This window comes from Vicugna pacos, chromosome 25, assembly GCF_048564905.1.
Source record: "Vicugna pacos chromosome 25, VicPac4, whole genome shotgun sequence".
NCBI classification, from domain to species: Eukaryota; Metazoa; Chordata; class Mammalia; order Artiodactyla; family Camelidae; genus Vicugna; species Vicugna pacos.
Genome location: NC_133011.1, coordinates 31,730,217 through 31,752,436, shown reverse-complemented (window position 1 = coordinate 31,752,436; position 22,220 = coordinate 31,730,217). Strand labels below are relative to the sequence as shown.

Below are 22,220 nucleotides of genomic sequence, written 5' to 3'. Positions count from 1 at the left end.
TTGGGCAGGAGGCTAGAGTAGACAGGGGAAGTCTCTATAAAAGCAGAATCTTTGCATAGGGGTGGGGTCCTAGAGGACAAGTAGGATTTTAATAGGTAACGACAGGAAAGAAAACTGTGCCAGAGAGCAGGTACGTCATGTACAGACACAGGTGCAGAAAGATGGTGTGTCCAGAAGTCTGCAGAAACATGGGTAATATTGGAACACTGAGCACATCTGAAACTTCCATGACCTTTGCTCTCAGGGAATCCATTTCTTCCTTTGACAGACTGTACGTTCTCTAAGGGGCTGTGATGGTACATTCTGCTCCTCAGTGTGTCTCCACTATCTGACACATAATAGGCATTCCATTTATTAGCTGTTAAGTGAATGAATGAACAAATGAACCATTCTTGCCATGGACAGATAGATATTAATAGTTTGAGGTGAATGGATCTATAGTGAGTGAGTTGGGCTAGGTGATCTCCGGGCCCTTCCACTTCTCACTTGCTGTGCCAATGACTGACTCACTTCAGAGGTAGCAGACTGTAGTGATAAAGACCATAGATCTCAGAGCCAGACGGCCTGATTCCAACCCTAGATTTTCATGTCTTTAGGCACATTTCTCAGGCTTCAATTTCCTTATCTGTAAAATGGGTACCATCACCACAGGTCCTACCTCCTAGGTTGTTACCAGGAATGAATGAGTTCATACATGTAGAACTCTTAGAACAACATCAAGCCCGCAGTTCACACTCTGGAAGGATTGCTGCTACTGTTGTTTCAGGTTTGTGTCAACAGTTAGGAATACTTTTAGCTGCAAGTAACAAATAATCCAGCTAATGGTCACACCCTCTTCTACCTGTTACCTGTCTCCCGTCTCCCCCACAAGCCACTCAATTACAGCGCACTTTTTACAATAACAATGGCAAGAGTTAACACTCACTATGCCAGGCACTGTGCCAAACATTTGCTACCCACCAACGAGGTGGATACTACAGTTATTTCCAGTATGCAAACCCAAGGCTTGGAGAAGTTCCAGAATTTACCCAAGGTCGTAGTATTCATAAGTAGTGACCTGGGATTTGAATCCCAATCTGTCTAGACCCAAAGCCTATGCATGCGACCAGATGTGATGCCACCAGAAAGCTGTAAAGAGCAGTGACAGTGTAGCAGCCCTGCCAGAGGAAGCCTTATACATTGAAAATCTAAAGGTATCACAATCGGGCTTAAATCCCTTCATTAGCTTTCCATCATGCTCAGGAAAAAAATCTCTGTTCATCAACCTGGCTTAGCAAGTCCCTCTTAATTGTTCTGCTCACATGTGTGACCCCATTCCTCTCCCTTCCTTTCTCTTTCTTTTTCTTTTTTCTCTTTCTCTCTTCCTTCATCGCTTCCCACCCCTCTTGCTTGGTGCTGCCCTGTGAATAGCTGTTCTTGAATTCTTGCAGAATCTTGGTACATTTGCTTATTTTTCTACCAGACCTTAGTATGTGCTGATCTTTTGCTAAGAACACCCATTCATTTAGCCACTTTATCCATCAAGGCCCCAGGTCCTTCAAGAGTCAGCCTGGACTTTGCCTCACTAGGAAGCTCCTGATCCCCAGTGGCTGGTCTTCACCCAGTGCGTCCTTCCATCGCAGCAGTCATGGCCTGTGTTGTTTCTGTCCTTCTCTTTGTCTGCCCAACTCCTTTGCCCACACTCTGAGCACCTCAAGGACAGGCGCTGGGTCTTCTTTATCACTCATTACAACTTCCTAGTACGGTGTGTAGCTAGTCACATAGTAGGTACATAAATATTTGCCAAAATAGTTAAAGCACTAACTGATTAATTAAAGCAATAGGTTTTAAATTAAGGTCTAAGGATTCCTAATGAGCCCATAAATGGACTTTTGGGGATGGTGCAAATCCCTTGAAATGAAGTGCAAAATTCTGAATACTTGTATATTTTTTAGGAGTGAGAATCCATAGCCTCTATTTGATTCTTAAAGGGGTTTGTAATGGAGACAACTTTAAAAACCACTTAATATGAGGGGTGACCAATGCAGGTCCACACACATTCCACAGTGCTTTCTGGCCAATTCACCTATTTTATTAACACTAAGTCACACTGATGGTAAGACTCGCCATTATTTTATGCAAAACTAAGAAAAATACCCAAAAAGTTTGACACACTGCAAAGATGCTACTAGTTTTAGAGATGAAAAAACATGAGAATCAAGAAAATATGGAATCCTTTTTGGTGTTCCATCCTGCCTTTCAGAGGTGCCCCTGCAATTGTATCAGTCCCTGAGGTGGTGTGTTAAGGTGAAGTGGGGCAGTGCCTCACTGGGCAATTCAGCCAAGCGGACAATCCCAACTCTGCCACAGGCTACTAATGGGGTGTTAGGCAAGTTTCCCTGCCTCTCTGAGCCTCAGTTTCCTCCTCTTCACAATGAAATGAACAATGCCTTCCCCAGAGGTTAATTGGATAGGTTAACTAAGACAGTGCTCTCACAGTGTCTTGCTTTTATAAGGCTCTCAAGGGTTGCTCCTATCCTTAGGGCAAGCCATATGCATAGAATTAGACCTCACCTAAAGGAAATTCTTAGTGAATGTGAGAATTTCAGGTAACTCATTATTCTGCCTGCGGTCTCCCAGGTTTGCTACTTATTCCCACAATTTTTGAACAATGCCGAACTCTGTGTGCCTGCAATTTGGAGTAGAGTACGCGTCATTGGGCCGGAGATAATGAGGTTTTGCATTCTGTTGTCCCCGTGACCATTTTGCTCTGTGTTCACGACATCCTCATTGCTGTTGGTTGTGAAAACATAGAGATAATTCATAATGCTTCGTTTTGCTTTCCGCCACAAATTGATCTGTTTCTAGGGGAAAATTCCCTTTTGGGTTGTTTGCATTGCCCACACCCCCAAGTCCTGCACAGGACTTTCCTGCTGCCCCGTTGTCCTTCCTGAACCTCTGGGTGGACTCCCTGCTGAGATGTTTGTTAAACACTGAGACATTCCTCAAGACTCCCATGGCAAGGAGAGCTAAAGTCTTAGACCACAGTTGATTTATTTGGATGGTGATGTGTCGCCCAAGGTGGATTAAAATATTAATGTGCTTTCTCCCCACCCCATCCCTTCCCTGTTGTCTAGTATTCTTTTTGCAGATGTTAAAGGATTTACCAACCTCTCCACGACCTTGTCTGCTCAGGAGCTGGTCAGGATGCTTAACGAGCTCTTTGCCAGATTTGATCGACTGGCCCATGTGAGTTGAATTTAATTCCCTCCCAGTCTTCACAGAAGTGAGGGACTGCATGTGGAATTAGAGAAGAAAGGGACTCAGCCTTCGTCACCCACATCCTTACCATTCTGCATCCTGTCCCCAGGTGTGGACCCCTGACCCTCCCATATTTTAGGGACTGATGTTACTTATTTACAGGTCTCAGAAGAGAGGTTGTCAGATTAATTTTCCCAGTGAGGGACAGCTGATTAAGTGACAGTTAAACCAAAGTCCTTTTTCATTTGCTTTCCAGTTCCCCTTGCATGTGGCCAGGTGCCATCCAGCTGCAGCCTCAGTGTTGGTCCATGTAATGATGGCTGCCTGTAGTCTCCCAGCCCGACCCCGGCCATCTGGAATGAATTAGCCTGTTCTCAAGAACCGGTTATCTACTGACCCATCCCACCACAATTTTGTTTGACTGAAGAGCTTTGTTTTTCAGCCAGTAAGACACTACCTATATTTTTCTGCTGGCTTGACAGGAGCTAAAATAGAGAACAGGTTAAAGGAGATGAACATTTGCCATCAAAACACAGATTCCTAGTCCTAAAACCGCTCTCATGACAGAGGAATATCATAGTCTACTATATCTGAGCGTAGGCTTTGGATCCAAACCGGCATGACTTACCTTCCTCTTTTGTAAATTTTGTGTATTAGTGTCAATTTCACAGGCTGTCGTGAGAAAGGGAGACCACGTCAAGTGGGAGTTCATTGTTAAAGTGCCAAAACGTCCTATTTTGAGGCTGCCTTACTCCAACGGAGATCCATTCATGCATGCATCTGAACACCTACTAGGTGTTGTGCTGGGAATATGGGAATTGATTAAAACACACTTTTTCCCTCCTTAGGGTTGAGTCTAGCCAGCGTTACCTAAAGAGGTAATCAACGCACAGTGTGCTGTGTGCTATGATGAAAGGGAGTCTGGGGTGCCGTGGGAACGTGAAACCAGCACACAACCCTTGGCTCAGAGAAGACTTCCAGGAGGAAGTGATTCTTATGCTGAGTCTGAAAAAGGAGAAAACAAATGCAACTAGAATGCTATTCGGCAATAAAAAGGAATAAGCCACCAATACATGCAACACCACCAGCGAAATCTCAAATGCATTAGGACAAGTGAAAGAAGCCAGACGTAAGAGTCTAGATACTCTGTGATTCCATTTGTAAGGCATTCTAGCAAAGGCAAAAATTACAGCGACAGGAAAGAGATAAGCGGTTGCCAGGAGCCGGAGGGGGAGGGAGTGGCTTGATTGCACAGAAGCATGGGGTGAGGTGATCTGGGGAGTGATGTGACTGCTCTGTATGTGAGCATGACTGTACACATTTATCAAACGGGTAAATTTTATTATGTAAAAGTTACCCAGCAATTAGTGAGGTGAAGAAGGCAGGGAAGCTCTTTGTATGCAGAGGGGAAAACAAAAATAAAGATGCTACTCTGTGTGTGTGTGTGGAGAAGCAGTAGAGATTTGGCATCGCTGGAGGGAAAATTCAAGGTAGCTAGTGTTAGAGACGAGGCTACAAAAATAAGCAAGGACCTGCCTAGGTCCCTGCTTTGTAACCTGTAGCCACTGGACAACTATTAAATAAGAAACTGACGTGAGCAGGAGAAGAGGTGGAAGCTGAGGTCTCCTGCTCATAGAAGAGTTGGGTTAACCTGAAGGGCTAGGAATTTGAAGGTGGGGAAGAACGGATACCATTTCTTTTTATTTTTGCCTCAAGGGTGGCTGGTGCCAGCTACACATAATTATTCCACTTTTCATTATAGTTCTAAATACTAAGATGAACAGAGGCCCTCCAATGAGAACGGACAGGCGTGATCAAGGTCAATTTCTGGAGTAATTCCCACCGACCCAGGGAAGGGGTCGCTATGTAAAATTCAGTCCAAGTTGTTCAACCAACACCTACTGTGTACTCACACATGCCAGCAATGGTGCAAGACTCTGGCAAGACAAAACCAGTCCCCGCCCTCAGGAAGCTCAGAGTCTGCCAAGTGGGAAAGACAAATTCATAAAAAAATTGCAGGACAGTGTGGTGCAAGCAGAAGGCACAGAAGTCCTGGTGGATGAAGGAAGGAGCAGTCAGTGCTTGGGGTTAGGAACGGGGTGATTTAGCATCATCCCGAGAAGAGACCATTAGCAAGCTGGCTCTGAGGAAGAGCAGGAGCTTTCTGGGCATCAGATGACACAGCGAAGCTCCCAGGCTGAGCCTGGGTGCAAAGGCAGGGAAGTGTGAAGCTGCGGAAATGCTCTGCTTGTTTGGGGAGCTATAAGAAGCTCAAGATTGCTGGAGCGTAAAGGGCACGGGAGACTGCAGTGAGAAGGGAGCCTGAAGAGGAAAGCAGAAACAAGTCTGGAGGGCATGGTGCCACATTTTAAGGAGCGTGGACTTCGTCCTGTAGCCTGGGATTTTACTCTGGTTACAGTATACGTGGGAGGGGAGAGGCAGTCAGATGGGGGTATTCAGCTCATCAGGCCCCAGCAGGTGCAAGAAGCTATAGTCCATCTTCTGGAGTGTGAGTCTTATTCAAAGATTTTAAAGATAAAAAATGAATATCAAATTAAATGCAGGGGGGAGGGGAATAGCTCAGCAGTAGAGTGCATGCTTAGCATGCACGAGGTCCTGGTTTCAATCCCCAGTACCTCCACTTTAAAATAAAAAAGAAAAGGAAAGGAAAGAAAGATAAGAAAAGAAATTAAATGCAGATATATGATGGAGTACAATTATTGTTAATGTTGGTAATATTAAACATTCATACACTGCCTGGTGTACATTTGCACTAGACTGCCTATTTGTCCTGGATTGCCTAATTTAATTCTTTCAACAAACGTACAAGGTAGGTTCTTTATTGTTCCCGTTTTACAGAACAAGTGACTGAAACTCAAAGAAGTGAAATAATCTGCCCAGACCCCCAGTAAGTGTTGTATCTGTGACCCAGGCCGACAGAGGCCAGCTGCTTGCTCTGGACCACTAGACAATGCGCCAGGCATTGTAGGGGCTGGAGCAAGATGTCAGGGGAGTATTGCTGTTCAGGCGGACGAGCAGATTTATAGGACTTCAACTGCGGGCTGGACTTCAGTGGACTTTGTACAAATCCCCTTGAGGAATGTTTCCTATCAGAACTGTAATGAAGGATAAATGAAGCAATACACAGAGGCTGGCTCAAAATAAGCCCTTAGCACCCATAAGCACTCAGCAGCTCCCACTCTACCCCCGCCCCACCTCCACCCACCCACCCCCGGTGCTTCAGTATCTGTTACTCTAAGGGACCTCTGTAGAAAGTTTGAGAAACTCTGCCAGTGAAAACAATTTCTACTCACCTCGGAATAAGAAAATCTACCCTCAACGTTTTTGGCCCCAACCTTAGGCAGATCGCTTAACCGAGTAGGTCAGAGACTTTACTTCTGTATTAAAGGGAATTAAACTTGCCTTTTATGGTGCACCTTTTAGCATCAAAACTCTGTGGCTTTACAATGATCTCCCTGTATGGCTTTGCCATAATTCTTTGCTTTAGGTTGTCATTATGTTGGACATCTTACAGAGCCCACTGGCCTGTAAATATCATACACCGTACCTGTCCAATTTATTCACTGCATCATTAAGATGCCGGAAAAAAAACTTCGAAGCCTTCTATTAAAGATCCTCTTAGTGTGATTGAATTCCTCCATGCCCTCTGATTCGGACTGCTCAAAGCAGAGTGTTCTTTGACCCTTTCTAGTGCCTTGGCAAACTCTGGTAACTTTTGATCTTTAATTTTTTTTTAAATAAAATAATCCCTACCTACCTCTCTCCCCTCCAAATTAGGAATGAAGAATATGTATGCTATTACCAAGGCTTTAAAAGTATACATTTACATTGACATCAGTACATATCCCATCATGTTTCAAACTGCTGGCAAACTGAAAGCAACCTAAATTATTGTCACGAGAAACAGTTCTAACACTGTGGAAAGTTAATCAGCAGATGTGAAAGAATGAGGTAACTGTTTCTGCACTGACATAGAATTTCGAAACATGCTGTTGCATGGAAAAGCATGTCTCAGATCTATAAACATAGTATGATCAATTTGTGGCTAGAGAGCTTAAAATAGTGCATATATAAATATATAAATATATATAAATGTGTGTGTGTGTGTGTGTATACATAGTTGCCTCTCAGGAGGGCAAAGGAGACCAGGTTTCCAGGGTATTGTGTGTCCAAGAGGGAAGGGCTACTATAGGAAACACTGTAGTTTCATTTTTACTAGGACAACATATTCATATGTTAATTTGCATAATTACAATCAGATTAAGTACAATAAAAATTCTCATGATTTTTAATATAACTTTTTTATATTAATGGCACTAATGTTTTCGCTCTGAGAGCCTTTTATCTTTCCATTTCTACTGGGTTTTTTTCCTGATTACTAAAGCAATGCTTGTTCATTCATAAAATTCAAACATCAGCCATTGAGACAATACGGAAAGTAAACAGCCCGCTAACCTTAGCCCACCCCGAAAACGTAACCATCCTTGACAATTTGGTGCGTGTATCTCATCAATGGTATCTAGATATATGGTTTCATAAATTCTCTGGATTTTTCCGAGATTTTTGTCATATCAAAGCCAAGACGGGAGGGAAAGGATTCTGTAAAGACTAACTTGATAAAATTTACAAGAAGACCCTCACCCTACTTTATTTTTCTTTTTCTGTACCTTTTTTCAAAGCAACTTGGCTTTTTTCATGTGAATTTTTCAAAGCAGTTTCTGGTAAAAAGAAGTTGCTTGGATACTACGGTCAAGTCATCTGATGGCTCACAGGAAGTGATCAGAAAAATGTGTCTGCAAATTGACAGAACTTGACAGATAAGAAGACGGGCCTTTCATATTTTTTTTACTTACGTATTTTTTATATATATACATACTTATTGGCAGCCCACAGTTTTTCAAGGAGGCTGCCAATTTCACCTTTTGTTTAGAAGAAAAATGGACCCTGGGTTACAAACATCTCCACCACATTGTTCTGTGTCTGCTCCAAAGGGTAATAAACTATTTGACATAATCTCCTTTCAGAACGCATATTTGGCAGATCTGCTAGTCTAGACGCTGCCATAATTGCTGCAGTTTTGCAGAGAAAGCGCCCGAGTCCCAGAGGCAGGCAGACGTGCTGTAAATTCCCCTTCTGCCTCTCACCTGCTGTGTGACCTTCGCTTCCTGAAGCCATCTGTGAAGAGGCACGGGACTCAGTGTGTCCTCTCAAAGACGAAACAAGATCAACATAGTGCCTTTAACACATGGCTGGGCACCTAGTACATGCTCAATAAATACCTCTTCCTTTCCCTGAATTTTTCCAAAGTGCTTTCACCTCTGTTTTCACAGAACAATCACTGACTTGGGGGTACTGAATGTCGTATGTGGTCCGTATCATTATTTTTAGCCAGCTTATCTGTAACACAGGAAATTTTTCATCTCTCTTAAACTGAAATTTTCACATCTAGAAACCTGCGGGGCCCTGTTCAGGGCGATTGTGAGACTCACAGGAGAAAAGATAAGGAGCAGCGCTGGGTGTGGAGACACCTATTTTCAGGTGTCAGCTGTCATTGTCATTGCTAATTGATGGCCATACTTACTTATGTATTAAGGACAAGGGGATTATTTTGACAAGTGTCATGTAGGGGGAATTGAAACCCACATATCAGAGGCTTCGCTGACTTACTGAAGGTTAAACAGCTGCTGGATTTGACTAGAACATGGATGTCTGATTCTTAGACCAAAGTGTCCCCTGCTCTACCCTTTCCCTCCCCCTCCCCACTGTCAACAGGGAGGCAGAGCTCCCGGTGACAACAGGCTACCAACAACCCAAAGACCATTTGCAGATGAAGCGTGGCTGATTGAAATCACCAACCCCTGCCTCCCAGCCTTACTGTTCTCTGCTGAAAAATCAGAATAAGGGATTTAATCAGTGATTCCCTGTTGCTCCTTTGCAAACAAATGTCAGGAAGTTTTATCTTGTAGTCATGTGATGAATATATGTGTGTATGTTACATATAAACATACAGCAGTGTAGTGAGTTTCTATCATATTAATTTCATTTAGTGCCAAGAACTTCCCTTTTTACTTTTTTGGTGTTGAAAATACACTTTTTTTTATAAAGTGATGGGTGGGCAGTTGTGTTGTTTGTTATTTTTGTTTGTTTTTTCATACTTCCTTGGCAAAATACAGAACTGAACCCTACAGCAGTCCCATGGGCCCTTTGGGATTTCTTAAATAACTGTCCCATGGACTCCCCAAATCTGGAAACTGCCAAGATCAGTGGGCCAGGTCTCTCTAGTTTCATTCTGGCCATACCACTCTAGAGGTCTTAGAGGGAACAACTGAAGGTCTTGAGTTTCCCTTTTTGATCAAACCTCATCAGTAGCTCTCTTGCAAAATTAGCTGCTGCAAGCAACCAACCAATAGACAGGAACCACAAGCTCCTAGAAATAACCACGGGATGTCTTTGCAAGCTATCAGGATTCTGAAGATCACGTGTGTGCCCATTTGCAAAGGTTGGCAAGGCCCTGGAGATCTCATCCAGACAAGGAAACACCAGAACCAGTTCTGATTCTCTTTTCTCTGTCTGATACTTGTCTTTTTATTGGGAAAGTGATTTCATTCATTACCCAAACATGCTGTCCCAGCCCCTGATCAGATTAGGAAACCAGCATGGTGCTTTATAGCTTGGCAGTGCAAAGCCATCCACTGTGCGGCTGGCATCTCAGTAGGACCCTTTATCCCTGCAACTCTCCTCCTCCTGTTCTGGGACTCTGGTCTCCCAAGGAGAGCCCCTCACTCACAAAGCCATAGATCCAAAGGCTCCTAGGGCTTCAGATCTAGAAGTTACCTCAGAGGTCATTCAGTCCCAACCATCTGCCCAAGGAAACCTAAAGGGAAAGTCATCTGCCCGTGGTCACAGATGGCTGTGAAAGAACTAAGATAGGAGTTCAAGGTGGCATCACAGAGGCTGGCAACGCTGCTTTAGTGCCCCATCTGCTGGCCGTTGTACTAAGCCTTCACAGGCACTATCTTACTGAAGTCTCATAATCACAGAATGAGTTCCTATTCTTCTCCCCATTTTACAGATGAGGCAATTGAGGCTCAGAGGTTAAGTAATTTACCTAAAGACACACAGTGAAGGTGGGATGTGGGGGTCTGGGACTTAATCCTATGCAGTGGGACTCAGCCAGTGCTCTTAGCCCCTGTGCTATACTGTCCCAAGTTCTCTTTCTCTACAGCCTACAAAATCCAGCCTATTCCTGTCCAATACAAAAGTAGGCACCATTTCCTAGGTGTGTGTTGCTCTTTGAAACTTTATAAAGATCACGTCTTCAAGATTGTAAAGCCACCAAACAAACAATGGTGCCCTACTTCTCACCTATGAAGTGAGGATAAAAATTGCACCTACCTCAGAAGGTTCTTGTGAGAGTTAATTCAGTTTAATATATGGTGCGTAATAGGGGGTATTATTAATCATCTTTGTGTTGGGGACAGTGATTGCTTTATGATAGATTTCCAACTGATGTTTTTGTTTCAATGAATTAATAAGTGAATAAAAGAATGTATAAGACATAGTCACCCCCTTTTCTTAAAGTGTCAATACCCTAGTTGGGAAAGGACTCAATAGAGTAGAAACAGTAGGCACCCCTAAGTGGTTTATATTTTTAATTGCTTATTGTTGAGCTAACAGCTGATAAAAAAAAAAAAACTGTTCATTCAGGGACGTGCCCTGAGAAGAAATACATCAGCGCGAGCAGGAATCATAGGGGAACACTGAACACCCATGTCAAATGCCGACTCTTTGCCAGGCCCATCCATGTGATGGGTGTTAAGATCAGAAAGCTACTACATGGCAGAGCTGGGATATGGCCCCATGTCTGTCAAGCTCAAAATCTATTGTTTTTCCATGACTCTATTCCACCACTGAGCCCTTCAAACAGCCCCTAATTTCCTGGGAAGATAAGAGCAGCACATTTCAAAGGTAGGAGCTCCTGATCCCAAGGTGCAGACCACTTGGCCCGGCCCCCCTCTTCCCCAAGCCTTTCAGAAGCACTTACTTGTCTGCTGACTCCTTTCCTCTCCCATCTTCTCGCTTTCAGGAGCATCACTGCCTTCGCATTAAAATCCTGGGAGACTGCTACTACTGCGTTTCAGGACTTCCCGAGCCCCGCCAGGACCATGCCCACTGCTGCGTAGAAATGGGCCTCAGCATGATCAAAACTATCAGGTAATTTGGCACCTCCTCCCTAAAACCTTGGTCTTCGATGTGCGTGACGGGGAAGACCAACCACTCCATCTATCCTTTGTGGTCAGTCATGTATATATTGAAAGATGAAGCTCTTTGACCTATTTCATGAAGACTGAAATATGGGAGACTTTAGTTCTCCCATAGGAATCAATGAACATGCTGTCTTCATTATGTTCTAGTTATACCTCCCTTTCCATTATTTGTGCAGAAAGTTCATATTACCAATGTCCTGTGGGGGATACAGCAAGGAACATGATGAACGAAGTGCTTGCCTTCAGGGAGATTACAGTGCAGTGGGAGAGAGAAGTGCACAGACCATCCCAACATGGTCCAGTGTGCTCTGAGATGACTCAGCCAGCGTGCCTGGGGGCAACTGAGAAGCAACAGTTAGTGCAGTCTGGGGTGCTAGGGAAGGTTTTCCAAAGTTCATATGTCTAAGCTGTTACCTGAAAAGTAAGACAGCAGATCCTGGAGGTGGGATGGAGAACTTGGAAGAGAGGATGGCCATCTGCAGAATTCAGGATGTGCTGCAATGACAGCTGGTGAAGCCTGGGGTGGGAAAGGTGGTGACAGGTGGCCTGCAGCCAAGGAGCAGCCAGAGCCTGCAGGGCCTTCTCAGCCACATTAAAGGGTTACATTTTATCCTAAGGCCAAGAGGAATAACTGAAGGGCAACCAGGGGTGTCTTCATGGGTTTGTGACAAGTGCTTTTGACTTTGATCACTATAGCTGACAAATAGACGCTTAATCAAAGGAGGATGAGTTACTGAGGTCAAGGAACTTTGGAACTAGACTGTTTAGGGCTTTGGGACAGAAGCTCAGCATTGTCAAAGCTCTTCTCGAGGTTCCAGAATGTTTGCAGATCCTCCCAGTATCACATCCTCCCACAACCACAGCAAAGGCAATGTATCCAGAGGATACATGGGCAGAAATCTCCATGGCTTATGTCTTCATCTTATAAGGAATGAAGAGTATTGTTAGAAACAGGCCAGAAGACTCTCACTATCAACTCACACCTTGGTTGCATGGTCTACCAGATGTGGGTGTGATTTTTGGGAGTGTCAGTCTGGATTAAAGGTCAGCAGGGTCAACAATTCTTGCACCCCGCAACTATCACACACCCCCTCCACTGTAAGCTCAGCTTGCCTGCTGGTTCCCAAGACCAGTCCTGGAATGGGAAGGAGGAATCTAATGAATTGGAGGACCTGACCGTGGCCAACAATAGAACAGCCTGAATCTTCTATTTCCTGACAGATCCTTGACTTTATTCAGGTTTCAAGCAGAGGTCTGTTGACATTGGGAAGGGCTGTGTAGTCTCCTAATTAAGAAGAGGGCACAGGAGCCCTTTCCCTAAATATGATCCTGTTCCATTGATGTGACATTCATCATTTCAACAGTCAGCCTGAAATCAGACTCCTAGTGGGCAGATATGCCACCCTGGCAGGCCCTCAGTGTCCCAGCTCTGGAACCAACCCATGACCAGGGCTCAGTCAAGGCAGTGAGGTGTTCGGGTATACGATGAAAATCCAGCCATCTCTAATCCCAAGACCAAGTAGGCAGGAGGAGAGAGAGAGACTGGAGATGTCCACTCTGCCGTTGCTCCCTCTGTCACAGAGATGCAGAAGTTTCCTCTAGTAGGGACTGTGGAGAGAGGAGCCCACCAGTTCCCATCCAGAGTTCCCCTTTGGTCAGCCTTTGAAAGACAGAAAAGGCTGCAGGTGCTTCTCAGCTGTTACTCTGGACACTTAAGGGTCTTGCCCTGAAAACTAGGATGAACTGTGATAACATGTTGACTGGTTTCAGGGGAGGCAATGGGGTGGATCAACGCCCAGAAGACCCAACATCTTGTACCAGCTCTACAGCTTATTGGGTGTGTGAACTCTACTCTGTCAATCAGTCAGAATGTCAGTCAACAAATAACGTGTTGAGTTCTACCATGTGTCAGACACTGTGCTAAGCCCTGGAAATAAAGTGATGAACAGGTTGCCAGGGAGTCCTTCTCTTGTCTCTGGGTGCCCCTTAGAGACACCACTTGAATTTGTTTGTATATGAAATGAGGAGATTGGACTAGACCAACTCTGAAATATCTGCCAGCTCTGAAAATCTGTGATTTATCAACCACGTAAAAACCAAGTTTAAGTAGCAAAACTTTCCACAGACTCTCTTTCTTCTTTTGTTTCTTCCTTCCTTTCAATTTTTGTTGATATATAATTGACAGATAAAATTGTGTATATTTAAAGTGTACAATGTGATAATTTGTATATGTATACATTTTTTCTTTTTTTCTTTTTTATGTATACATTTTTCAATGATTACTGCAGTCAAGTTAATGAACACTTCCATCACCTCACATAGTTATCTGTTTTTTGGTGAGAATGTTTAAGATCTACTCTCAGCAAATTTCAAATATACAATAAGTATTATTAACTATAGTCGCCATGCTGTACATTAGAACCTCAGGACCTATTCATCTGAAAATGAAAGTTTTTACCCTTTGGCCAATATCTCCCCATTTCCCCACCAGCCTCCAATCCCCCAGCCCCTGACAACCACCTTTCTACTCCCTATCAGTGCAACTTTTTTTTTTAAGATTTCACATATAAATGATACCATAGAGTATTTGTCTTTCTCTGTCTGGCTTACTTCACTTAGCATAATGCCTTCCACATTTATCCATGTTGTTACAAATGGCACGATTTCCTTTTTTTTAAACTGGATAATATTCCTGTGTGTGTGTGTGTGTGTGTGGAGAGAGAAAGAGAAATAATTTCTTCTTTATCCATTCATCCACAGATTTTCCATAGGAGTTTCTATCTTAAGCTTAAGCAGAAAATACGCTACAGAGATTGCATTGCAGAAGTGAACATTGATTATCAAAATGCTTTAAGATTCTCAGAACATTATCATTTATCCTTCTAGAGAGAACCTTATCCGTTCTGACCACTTTATCCAACTTAAGGTCTCCCTTCTGAAGATTTGGAGTGGGACAGTGAGAAGTGAGATTTGGATGGGTTGCGGTGATGCACAAGCTTCCTTTTGTTAAGTTTATTAAGTGCTGCTTTTACTCCTTTAAAATTAGACAATTCCGTAGGATATTTTTTAACTGCATTAGTCAGAGTCTATTAATATGCCAACAACTTCTTGATTATACTGTAGGTGACTTGAGGTCCAGCATTAATTCTTCCAGTTACCAGCAAAGCATGGTGCAGAGAAATAAGCAAGAGCTCTGGAATTAGGCAAGCCTTGGTTGCAATTAACTCAGACTTCTGGAGTTTCCATTCTTCCTGTCAAGTATTGCATTCTGGGGGATGACCAGCAGATAATATTCGCACCTCAGTGTGTATAGAAGAGAATCTCAGTTACATAGTTTTACCAAAAAGTCAAACATCTTAACTAACTACCACTCACACAAGACGCAATTCTTTATTCAGCCCCAAAGGAATTTATTCCAACTGGGAGACTCCAAAGAAGCCATCAAGCCTGGAATCATGCATAATGTGATATTGCACATGTTGTAATATATGTCAATAAATCACTTATTGACCACTGTCCCCAGACTTGATGGCCACCCTGTACATTTGTCATCACAAATGGATCCCTATTGAGGTGTTGCCTCCACCTTGTCAGAGTGTCTCCCATCCCCTTGTCTGGCATTTCCTCAAGTAGTTAGAGTCGCAACGCCAGGTCCCAGAGTCCAGACAGGCAGGGAGAGGCTTGTGCTCTGATGGTGAGACGGTACCCGGATCCCCCTGGGTCCCAGCAGCATCAGTAGTCTCTCTGTTCAGGTGAGATTTATAATTCTTGCACAAATGGCAGACCCACACTCAAAATGACCCTGATCCCTTATTCACCGAGCCCTGCAAATGTGTGGTAGAGATTCTCCTTCAGCCACAGACGAGTAGGGAGAGGGTGCTGGAATCAGGGAAGGCTGGGAGTAGCTGCCACTGGTTAGAACACCTGCAGGTTTCACAAGGGAACTAGAGTCAAGAGAGTCCGAAGTACAAGCGTGCGGGAAACCGCTTCCCCGTCTGTTGCCTTTACTGAGGTATCTCCACAGGGGTCCTTTTGACCAAGCTCCAAAGATTTTTTCCTAAAAACAAAGGCATGAAGAATATGCTATTCTAGCTATTAAGAATAAAAGCCACATGTGTGTGCACATGTGTGTATATGCTTACAAACATGTATTGTGTGTGCACATGTGTGCTGTGTGTATATGCAGTGTGCATGTGTGTGCTTATGGTGTGTATGTGTGTTTGTGTATGTGCTTGTGTGCAGATGTGTGGGTGTATATGCATGAATATGTGTGTGCACAGATATGTCTGGTTATGTGTGTGCAGATGTATGGTTGTTTGAGTATGTCTGTATGTGTCTGTGTGTGTCTGTGTGTATGTGTGTGTGTTAAGGATTGGAAGCAGGCTTTGGCGATCACTACAATTCTTAATTCAGTTGATGGGGTTAGTCACAGATAGTTGGTGACCTTGTAAGACATACAGGGCCTTTATCTCTCAGGCAATGGGAAGTCACTGACACTTAAATTAGGGATGTATCATGTTCCGATCTGGGCACGAGGAAGGTAACCATGGAGATGGATAACTTTCTCTCCAGTTGACTCTGGATGAGAGAAAGCAGAGGCTAGGGGGGAAGAAAACTCGCTGGGAGATATTTTTGTAACAGTCCAAGAAAGAGAAGTAAGGATCTGAAATAGAGCAATAGCAGTGAAATAAGGATGGGTTCTAATACTCTAAAGCTGAGACCTTGAGGGTCTCCCAAGGGACGACGTGTGACATCGACGTTTAAATTAAATCAGATATTTAGCATTATAGTGAACTTCACTCATCAACAGACAATACTTGAAGAATTTTGGACAGGATTCCACTTTGCTGAAGACAGAGTTTGTTGCTGAATGTGCAGTTGTTCCCAGAAAGAATGACTGTTGCACCACGAGTTGATGTATGGGGACATGCTGAGTGAATGGGGCTGGCCCTTGACCTGCAGTCAGCAGGCATAATCTAGTTCTTGCTTCTCCCGTTACTAGGTGTGCGGCTGTGGACAAATGTGACTTAACTTCTCAGAGCTTGCATGGCCTCGACTGTGAAGTGAGAATCATAAGATCCAAAATTAAGAGTATTGAAAATTTAAGTAGGTGACATGTGCATTATCACCACAGAAACACTTAATAGAATCTTGTAATTAGGGCTGAGTTTGGACACTGGAAATTTTGACTCAGTTAAATTACAGAAATCTATTCATTTCTTAGGGCTTGTAGTCTAGTAAAATAATAATAATAAAAATAGCTGGGGCTTAATGAACACCTACTATATGCCATGGACTAAGTGTTTTACATGCATTAGCTCATTAAATCCTTACAACAATCCTAGGAGTTAGATAGAGGTGGAGAGCATAATATTGAACAACTAGTATGGCCATAGCCCTGACTCAGAATACGCAGGAAAGTCAACCAGGATGGATGCTAGCCATAAACACCCAGTACAGCTACACGGGTACATCTTGACTCACTGAAGCTCTGGAATTAGGCTTCTACTTCACCAATGAGGAAACTGGAGCTTACGGAGTTTGTGTAATTGTGCAAAATTACACAACTAGTGGGTGGCAGAACGAGGGTGCCGATCCAGAACCATTTGACCCCAAAGCCATTGGTCTTAACCATTGTGGTATCCCATCTCCCAGCTCCAGATTCCTGCAATTGCTTTGGGTGCCTGAAATCTGCCATCGATACCCAAAGGATCAAGGTATAGCCTTGGAGATCTCACATACATCCCTAATAAATTAGCAGAACTGACACTGAGAGGGGAGGAAAGTCAGTAAACACCAGACAATAACAAGATAATAAGCCTTAATCAAGCCCCTTAATAAATTCATTCCATGAAAAAACACTGGATTTTAGAAGCTTAGTGTTAGCTAGACGAATGGCCGAAAAAGGGTGATTGAATGTAACTTTATTTCTAATGAAGCATTTAATACCACCTCATGCATGTCTGTCCATAAAATTAAGTTAATTAAAATAGGCTTAGATAACAGTTCCATTAAGTAGACTGAAAAGTGGCTCCAGGTGGCTCCTCTTCACACGCCCTGGGTCTGCTCTGGAAAGGCTTGATAGCTGAGACGACACTAGAGTTAACGGTGGGCTCTGTTACATGCAGTATCTTTGTTAATGATCTACAAAGGCTTTCCTGATGAATCTTAATGAAAATTGCAGAGCCTGGTCTTTCCAGGGCAGTTGCTAAAAAGGCATAGAACGATACCCAAATGTCAAGCAGGATCTGGCTGGCCCCCAACGGTTAATTGGAGCAAAGGTCTTAATCCTTGTGGCAGGGTTGTGCTGCCAAGCAACATGGCAGGACAAGGAATGAAAATCAGGGGTTGTTTTGTTTCCCTCACTTTAGGCAAGAGTACCCAAGCCCCCTGCTTGCCTCTCAGCATCTCTTCCTCCTTCTTTCTCTGTCTTGTGGTTCTTTTTTGCTCCTTTTTCCTTCCCTCCCTCCTTTGCTTCCATTTCTCCCTCTCTCTCTCTCCATCTCTCTCCATCTCTCTCTCTCTCTCTCCCTCTCCCTCTCTCGGTTTCTGTCTCTTTTTTTCCTCCCCAAACGTCCTTTCTCACCTTGCTCTGAAATGTCATTGACTACAGCATCCATAAGGCTGCCCTCCTCTTAAAAATGCAGTAATTAGAGTCATCTTTAATACATGAACAAGGATTCTTTTTGCAAAATTGTTTATCATGATGAAGATCGAATATATTTGGTAATTATAACTGATAAAGCTAATATGGACTGAATGCTTACCATGTGCCAGACACTATACTGAATAACCTTCCTGACTCACCTCACCTAATAACAACAGCCTTGTGGGCAAACTACTGTTACTTCCGCCAACTGTCCGAGGAGGAACCGGAAACTCTGATAAGATAAATAACTTCTGGCCAGTGACGCACAGCAGCAAGGCAAAGACCCCGAGGCATGTTCGTCTGACTCCCTAAATGTCCAAAGACAGGGAAATGGGGAGATAAATTTTGGCATATTACAAAAAGGGAAATGAGTAACCACGAAGCACCACGGTTTACATTAATGTTCACTGGCATAAGAAAATGCTTGTGATTTTAAAGAAATGTGCGTTGTATAGTACACACACACACCCCACACACACCCACATATATACACATCATTTAGGGCAACCTCAGTTTTTAAAATCAAGTATTACTTTATTAGAAATCAGTATTGACCAATCATATATATAGGCAAACTATAAGTCAATCTCGGTTTTTTAAAAATCTATTTTTGCAGAGAGAGAGAGGACATAGAGCTCTGTGTGGAAGATGGATGACTGGATTGTTTCTCTTGCTTTTCTCTGACTAGGGCCACGCTGTTTTTGAACAGGAATGCTGTACTAGGTCCTCCCATTACCATTCCACCCCTAGGTCAGGAAGGTAATGCTGAGGGGAGTGCAAGCAGCCGCAAGGTGCCCGAAGAGCTCTCAGCTGGCAGCCTGCATTGTGAGGTCTGATCTGGACCTCCTGACCTTGAGCAAGTGACTCCTCTCTCCACTCCAGCCTCCTTAGCTATGAAATAGGGATACATCATCCTAATGTGAGCTCAGGAAATAACAGGAACTGATTTTCTAATTTGTCTTTTGGTTCACTGCTTACATCTACAGGCGTCTTCAAGAGCTGTTTGTTGAGTGCGTGAACAAATGAGATAAATGGACTGTAACTGTAGCATAGGGTGGTTGTGAGAATGAAATGAGATCATGAAGATAAAAGGTAGAAGAAGTAACAGATATATCCTAATTCTCTTGGAGCCTCAGTTCCTTCATCTGTAAAATGGAAATTTATCATGCTTATCGGTATCGACCCATCAGAATTGTGGTGGGCATCAGAATGAAGCACTTTGTGAAGCTGCAACTTCCATGCTAGGATAAAACATGGTGGCTTTCCAGTTTTTCAAGAAGCGGTTGGGCCCCCTTACTTGGAAGGCATTCTGACTCTGAAGTCCAGGAAAGGCTATCGAATGGATCACGGTTGAAGGCAAAGTCAGGCTCCATGGCCATCGTGCATCAAACCCCCTGTACAGCGAGTGACCCCGAGGTACCCCCAGTGAACTCTGGGGTCTACAGAGCGGAGCTTGTTATGAGTCTGCTGACCTTTGGAATTAACTGGCAGAGACCGTGTCATCCATCTATTGGGCAGAGCCAGATTCAGACCCCAGTGGTACATGTACCCCTGAGCATGGCTCCTTTTTCCAGCTAAGCCATACAGGGTGGAAATGAACCAGTTAGTTTAGGTTCACACACCTGGGAAGAAATTCCAGCTACTCCACCTACATATGTGTGATGTGAAGAAAGGAATTTCTTGAAACTCAGTGTCCTCATATGTAAAATGATGCTGGTAATGACACACGGGGTTATTGTAAAGACCTGACCCTTGCACAGAAAACCCTGCGTAGTTGACCTCCATAACTAACTCCCTTGTTCGTCCTTTTTTCTGGAATGTTCAAGAGTACTGTTTCATCCAGGTAGCTGAGACCCAATCACTCAGCTATTACTACATCATAAATTCATTCATCCGTTCTGAACCAATGCATGCCTAAGAATTGCCAGTTGATGTATTAAATGGATTGGTTGAAGTTATTTTGATGTAAATAGAGCAATTGCAGGCATAATCTTAGCAGGAAAGGATAGTGTGATCAATTCATAATTTTTTGGTCTGATTCAACCTACATAATTATTGTATAATTATAAGTTATTATTACTAATGAAAATTAGTAGTAGCTACTATTTTTGAGTGTTCACATCGCACCAGCTTTGTATACATGATTTTATAAACCATCCTAACAACTCTGCAAAAAACTAGTTCTCTTTCTCATTGCACCTAAGAAAACTGGGGCTCGGAGAGCAGGGTAACTAGCATGAGGCCCGCAGCTAGTGAAGTTAAAAACTCAGCGTCACATCCAGGCCTGCTTTAACGCAGACTTCATGCCCCTTGGTGGTGCTGAGAGTGATTGGCTTTGAGGAGCCCGTGTCGTCCCCGTTTTACAGGGAGAAATTTACTCCCTTGGCTCCAGAACGCCAGTCTCTGCCCCTACAGCTGAGGAGCTGGGTGCTCTTCATCCCACAGTAGCAATCGGCTCCTCTGCTCATGTCTGTCTCATTCATCCATTTATTTACCAGTGGAGAAAGTCTCGTCTGCAGATCCATGACAGCCACTAGCTTAGGCTTCCTGTCGCTCCTCCAGCACCTCCTATGGATTGAGTAATTGACTAACAATAAGAACCGTCTGAAGCATTTCAATTAAAAGGGAATTCCTAAGGTTCTTCATCTCTTAGCATATAACAAGCCCTCCTCTTTACTAGTTTAATTAGAAGAAATAACATCTTCACTCTTTCTTTGGTTAACTGTTGCATTATTGGACCCCAGCTTGATCTTGAGCTACAAAAAATAATAGTAACTCTTAAGTGGATTCTTTGTTTAAAAGAAGTCTTAGATAGAAGCCCTCCCTGAAAACAGATGAGAGAAAGCTGCTTTAACTGAAGGGGGATGATGTGAAGGGTCTCCTTACTCCCCAGCTAGCAGAGCCAAAGGCACCTCTGTGGTTCCCCTGGGACTCTGAGAGGCATCGTGGGACAGCAAGGGGCTACAGAGCAGGAAAGCCTTTGAGCTTTGTCTGTTAATTCAGTAAATACTTGTGAGCGCCGTGTGCCCAGCACCGTGCTAAGTACTAGACATGTGGAAATGAAAGATAGTAGCCCTGCCCTCCAGAAACTCAGAGTGTGTGGAACAGAAGGAGAAGGTGCCGATGTTTACAAGACAAGTGATGTACAGAGGTCGTTTTTCTCTTTATTTGTGGCTGTGAGGCACAGCAGAGCATCGGTAGGGCACTACTTTGGAAAACCTGAACAGGACTTGTAACTCAGAGCAGAAGTCTTCTCCTTTAGCTTCAAGGATGCTCAAAGTTCCCCCGCCCCTCAAGAGCTGATCTTGAAGCACATAGTGTGTGTTCACTACAGTCCTGTGCAACCACCGGGTAGCCTTTCCAAAGAGGATCGCTGTCTGTAAATTATTCATTACTTTTACATAATTTCATTCTTTTATTTAAGTCAAATTCTAGACACAACAAAAAAGAAAGAGAAAAAAATGCAATAAAAATTTTTGTCTTCTTATTATGATTTTTGTTTTGTAGGAGAAAATCAAAAATCTAAATGACTTTTCAGTAAGATGTTCCAGTGCATTCCCTGCATAATGTTAATTACCTAATGGCATTAGTGCGGTGTGCTGTTCAATAGTCCCTCACAATTAGCTGGCAAAGTGCTTTAACATCCATTATCTCCTTTGGGGATCGCAAAGGCTCTGTAAGTGAAGCAACCACCTAGAGCTTTGTTTTACAGCCACTGAAACTCTGGGTCAGATTAAGCTATCTGCCCAGAATCACACACCACATACAGTACCTATGCTGCAAAGAGGATGAGGTCTACAAACACAGCAGCCCCAGTTTAGTCTTGAAATCCTGCTTACCAGCTATGTGGCCACAGGCAAATCCTTTCATTCCCCTACAGTTCCTTTATATGGGATAAGCAACCACGTAGTCCTCAGTATGAGGGAATGGACCTTCCAGACTGGGGGAGAACCCTGGACCCAGGGCTCGGCAGTGGCTTGAAGTTTGGATGGCTGGAGCCCAGCGTGTGCATGACAAATGAGACTAATAGTGGAGGCACAGGA

The 22,220-nt window shown here is 43.6% G+C and overlaps 1 protein-coding gene across 1 annotated transcript in view; it reads left to right on the top strand.

Annotated features, from left to right (window-relative positions):
- The window catches only part of ADCY8 (adenylate cyclase 8), a 196,475-nt gene that overhangs the window by 77,204 nt on the left and 97,051 nt on the right, over positions 1-22,220 (top strand). Inside the window, exons 4-5 of the mRNA XM_031690382.2 lie at positions 3,117-3,228; positions 11,348-11,475. Coding sequence (XP_031546242.1) covers positions 3,117-3,228; positions 11,348-11,475 — 240 coding nt within the window. The remainder of the gene's footprint in view (positions 1-3,116; positions 3,229-11,347; positions 11,476-22,220) is intronic.